Source organism: Diaphorina citri, unplaced genomic scaffold (assembly GCF_000475195.1).
Source record: "Diaphorina citri unplaced genomic scaffold, Diaci psyllid genome assembly version 1.1 scaffold192, whole genome shotgun sequence".
NCBI classification, from domain to species: domain Eukaryota; kingdom Metazoa; phylum Arthropoda; class Insecta; order Hemiptera; family Psyllidae; genus Diaphorina; species Diaphorina citri.
The window spans coordinates 70808-76338 of record NW_007377629.1 but is presented as its reverse complement, the minus strand read 5'-3'; the positions used below and the strand labels follow the sequence as shown (position 1 = coordinate 76338).

The 5531-nt window shown below is 36.4% G+C and overlaps 1 protein-coding gene across 1 annotated transcript in view; it reads left to right on the top strand.

Moving 5' to 3' along the window:
• The first annotated feature begins 429 nt into the window (after positions 1-429).
• Positions 430-5531, top strand: part of LOC103505738 — a 9978-nt gene continuing 4876 nt past the window's right edge. Inside the window, exon 1 of the mRNA XM_008470094.2 lies at positions 430-510. Coding sequence (XP_008468316.1) covers positions 431-510 — 80 coding nt within the window. The 5' untranslated portion in view covers position 430. The remainder of the gene's footprint in view (positions 511-5531) is intronic.

The window sequence follows — 5531 nt, the reverse complement described above, 5'->3', positions numbered from 1 at the left end:
TTTTACCTATTCATCAAAATGAGGATAAAAAAAATATACCCATTAAGGTAGGGATATACATACCTACTACCTACACTTGGACTATCACAATGCACGGACATCTCCTTTCTGTGATACAGTCCACTAAAGTAAAATTATCATAATCTAACGAAGGCCATAACAAACTCAATTCCTTTAAAAAGGGGTACCCAAAAAGAAATCTAATCTTGCCTTCTGCTTCTCTCGTCTATTTGCCTTTTTTTTATGATTATGCAATGTCTTCTACTGTTAACATATTTTATGTATTATGTTACCTATGTTATTAAACCCATAAAATACATGAGACATTGTTTAGAGTGCGGAAGTAAAGGGACCTTTTAGTCTCATTCGAGCAGGATAAACAAGTTATACAGGGTGGTTCGTGATTTGCGAACCACGCTTATAGTTAAAGATGGCGGATGCTTGCCAGGACATTTCCAACAAGCAGACCAGCTTTCACGAGATGTATGTACAACGTCACAACAATGTCAGGTAATAATATGGAGAAAATAAGGAATCAGGAAGAATAAGAGAAAACAAAAGTAGGAAAAAGAAAGAGGAAGAGATAGAGAAAAGAATAGAGGAGAATCGAGATGGAAGAAAAAAGAAGAGAAGGGAAAAGAAAAAGTGAATAGAAGGGAAGAGGAGAAGAAGAAGGAGAAGGAGATGGAGAAGAAGAAGAAGAAGAAGAAGAAGAAGAAGAAGAAGAAGAAGAAGGAGGAGGAGGAGGAGGAGGAGGAGGAGGAGGAGAAGAAGAAGAAGCAATGGCTGAAACTTTGGATTTAGGCTCTAGGGACCTCAAAACGTGTTTTGGCACTAAAAACTGACCATCGAAAATTTTACCCCATTACATTACTTTCCTTCCTATAGGATAAAGAAAGTAAAAACGCGTCTACAAAACTACAAAATACGTTCCGCATGCAGGAGCACACCATTGTTTAAAAGCCCGGAAGCCTGAATCCCCATTACTAGCACCAATGGCCATAATTATCATTGTCAGGTTAATAAACCATAATTATCATTGTCAGATTAATGCTTAATAAACCCGATTAAACCCGATTAACCCAGATTAAGCCGCGTGGGTTAATTATGCCCAGGCTTAAAACCAATTAGAACCCTGGTACCATATTCATTTCAACCATAATTTTCAACTTTGAAGCTTGTGAGCTAACAGTAGAGGGTTTATGAATCTTAAATCTTACACTCTTATGAGGTGAAATATTTCAACATAAAAATAACAAGACTTCCCTAATGACATCGCGTCATCTTCTTCTCCTCCTCCTTCTTCTTCTTCTTCTTCTCCTCCTCCTCCTCCTTATTCTCCTCCTCCTTCTCTACTCCTCCTCCTTCTTCTTCTAATCCTCCTTCTTCATCTCCTTTTTCTGCTCTCATTTTTTCTATACGTTATATGTTATACCGCTCTCCTTCTTCATCTCCTTTTCTTCAATTCTTTCTTCTTCTCCTCATTCTTCTTCTCCTCCACCTCCTCCACCTCCTTCTTCTTATATTTTTTTTACTTTTTATACCTTATATTTATACCTCTCCTATCAAAAACGTCCTTAAGGATAAGATGTTGAGTCGTTATATTCCATGAATTTATATATTTTCTTCAAGCTACATGATGCCGTTTATTTCATTCCTTAATTCCCAGCCGTTTCTGAGATATAAGCGTGGTTCGCAAATCACGAACCACCCTGTATTCCATGAATTTTTATATTTTCTTCAAGATTTAGAATTCAAAGAGAGACAGAGAAAGGAACAAAGGAAGGGAGGGGGACGGAGAGAGGGAGAGAGAGAGAGAGAGAGAGAGAGAGAGAGAGAGAGAGAGAGGGAGAGAGAGAATATAAATAGACCTGGCAATTTATCTCAGGGTTTATTTTGATGAGCAGTGATTTTTCAGCTTAAATCTCAAATTTACATAGGTACCACCTATACTACCTACATTCCTTTCTTCTTCTTTTATGATCTCTTAGCTCCCTCTTTTTCTATCTTCCTCTTCGTCTTCTCTTAGCTTTAGCCTATTTTCCTTTCGTAATGTTAATGCGCATTGACATTAGGATTTTCCAGGGGTGGGGATAATAAAATGGAAGAAGTTTGGTAGTGAGGGTAAAAATATACGATTAAAAAAAAAATCAGCTGATGAAATTTTAAATTTTACCGCCAAAACTTCCTATATTCCTCGGTGTCTGTCACTCGCTCGCTCGCTCGGTCTGTCTGTCTGTCTGTCTGTCCCCATAGAAGGACTTATCCAAACCTAGTCGACCTATGTATCAAATTAAAGGTCTTTTTACCAGGAACACGAAAATGGTGGTGCAAATTTTGTCCTAAAAACCATAAAGCCAAAAAACCGAGAAAACTGGTTTTTGGGGGATTTTTTTCACATTTTCTCACACAAATGAGCTCTGATCTTGAAATTTGTCGCGACGACCTATGAACTCAAAGCGAGAAAGTTTTAGATAACACTTCAGTCGTTAATTTAAGACCGATTTTAGAGCTACCTATGTTGAGCTACGCCGAGGAAGGCCAATAAATGGATGGGTGACTTAAACATTATATTGGGAATAAAGGGAGAACGGGCTCTAGTCTTGATTTTAAATCTTTACACTGAATATTACACAAATTAGGTAGGTACATAGGTACTGATTTTCTTTAATCACGATCGAATAAATTACGGGCTGAAAAATTCCCGGAGGGACAGGCCCAGCTTGTTCTTTTTTCTTGCTCTCCCTCTCTCTGTCACCTATTCAACTGATGAATTCAAAGTTGCAAGTACCTATATCTATAATACTTATTACCTTTATATGATACAATGGATACACGTTCCGGTTTTGATCTCATTCGACTCGAGTTTCGTCCATCTCCATCATCGTCAGTTTCCTTGAAAAAGTCCACGGATTGTATCATATATAGGTAATAAGTTTTGTAGTTACCTATTTCATAACTTTATAACCTAGGATGTCTAATATAAACATATTTAATAATAAGTACCTATACCTACCTACTTTCTCCGATTTTTCCCTGAACTGAGAATTTTTTTTTTCATTACGACCTGCAAACCTTGACACAGGAAAACAATGATACTAAAATAATAAATATCACTTGATATTATTTTATTATGCATACTTCGTTGGGAAATTTGTCATTGATTAATAGGAAAAGTGGAAATGTAATATGTTTCATAACAAAATTACAATGAACCTAGCAGGTTCATTGTATTTTTTTGTTATATATTAGATTAGTCTTGATGATTTGTGTTATACTATCATTGATTAATAGGAAAAGTGGAAATGTAATATGTTTCATAACAAAATTACAATGAACCTAGCAGGTTCATTGTATTTTTTTGTTATCTATCAGATTAGTCTTGATGATTTGTGTTATACTTATTACTAATATTTATTTATTTATTCCTTTAGGTAACGACAGTGAGGAAATTTATCCCTTACAATCGCGGACACAGATTGGTAGAATTATGTTACAAATGGGTAATTTATTCATGTAAATATGGGCAAACGGCTAGTTATGCCATAATGCAACTTCTGTACACACCCTCTTCTTGTTTAACTATATTTCCTTCTTCATAACATAATTATTCATAGATAGTCATAATCTTTCTAGGTTCTCTGTTAAGCCAGTTTTTCTCCTCCTCCCCCTTCGTCTTTATTTTGTTGCCAAAAAACGAGAAAACTAGTTTTCCAAGTTATCTATGTATTTGATTTGGAATTTCGCAACTACGTTTTGCACACACGTAAGACCTTAAATGATTACCCACTTGAACCTATGACTTGTGTGCTTATTATGGGATAATGATAATAATAACTAGCTAGGTACAGGTATCAAAGTTTAATACTCCCAAATTGGGTCGAACAGATAACTACTATTTTCTAATTAAAGTTTTTATCTCTTGACTTTTAATTTTCAGAGGAGGAAAAATGGAGAAATTTAGGTCGCCCACTACAAAAAAACTAAAGTAGGTATATAATATCTTCAGTCGATCATTTAAGACCGGTTTTAGCGTCACCTATGTTAAGCTACGCCGAGCAAGGCCAATAAATGGATGGCTTCTACCTATCTCTCACTCTCTTTTTGTATCTTTACTCCTTTCCTGTTTGACAGGGAGTCAGATTTAGGAAAACGATCAAAGAGATACCTAGGTAGGTAGGTATTTGACTATCTAAACACAAAATGTCGAATAAACTTTGCCTATATGGGAAAAGACTCAAACTGGGGGGGGGTCTGGATCAAAGAAATTTTGACGCCGACCTTTTATGTCTGACGGGAGAGAGAGAGAGAGAGAGAGAGAAGAGGGAAAAAAGAGATTTAAAGTTAAAAGGGAGAAAGAGGAGGAGGAGGAGGAGAAGAAGAAGAAGGAGAAGAAGAAGGAGAAAAAGAAGAAGAAGAAGAAGAAGAAGAAGAAGAAGAAGAAGAAGGAATACGGTTAAAGTGATAGACAGACAGAGAGACACAACTAGAAAGAGGGAGAGAGATAATGTTAAAACAAGTGAGAGGGAGAGAAAGAACGTAAGATAGAGAGAGAGGGAGGGAGAGAGAAAGTGAAAGAGAGAAACGGGATCATTGGTTTGTTTGGTTACTAAATCCTTGAAAAAGAACATTGTCAACAAACTCCTTCCCTCTCTCTCTCTTTCTTTGATTTTCTTCTCTGTTGTTTCTTCTTTCCCCCCTCTCTCTCCCTCTCAGTTTCTTTCCCTTTATCTTTCACTCTCTGTTTGTGATTCTATACTTCCCTCTTCGTTTTATTCTTTCTGCTCCAGATTTCTTCTTCTTAATTTTCAGATTTCCCCTTCTACATTCTAACTTTCTATGTCTAGCTTAGAATAGAACTACTTGTATCTTCTCTCTCTCTTTCTTTCCTTTTTTATCTATGTATTCTTATTGTTTTTTTACTTTCTATTTTTTCGTGCTTTACAATCTTTTCCATCTACTCTTGTTCTCGAGTTTTTTCTCTCTCCCCCTTTTCCATCTTTTCATTTCTCTCTTACTCTCTTTCTCCTCCTTCTCTTTCCTTTTTGTCCTTTTCTCTCTCATTTCTCATCCTGTGAATCTTGATATTAAACAATTAGTATGCTTGTTCTAATTTTTATTCGCAGCAGACATTCTGTTCTGTGAATGACAATGTTTTTGCTAGGATTAATTAAACAAAGGAGTGAACTAAAAAAGGCCGAACGACCATAAGGGTTAATCCAGAATGGGTTAACCCGACACGCTCGAAACTTGTAGAATCAAACCAAAATTTCGTACCGCTTGAGCCTGGTGAAACGTCAACAGGCGATACAGCTTCAGTTCTCTTGTGGTTACCAACGAGTCAATAGCGCTCTTGTGTCCTTTGTTTCGGTGAATCTTACCTGTACGTCTAGTATAGTGTCAAATTTTGTGAAGTTCGCCTAGAACCTACCATAAAGTTCTGATTTCGATTACCAAGAGTGAACAACGCTCCTGTGTCTTTTGTCTCTGTGAATTTTACCTATGCGTCTAGTATAGTGTCAATTTTTTGG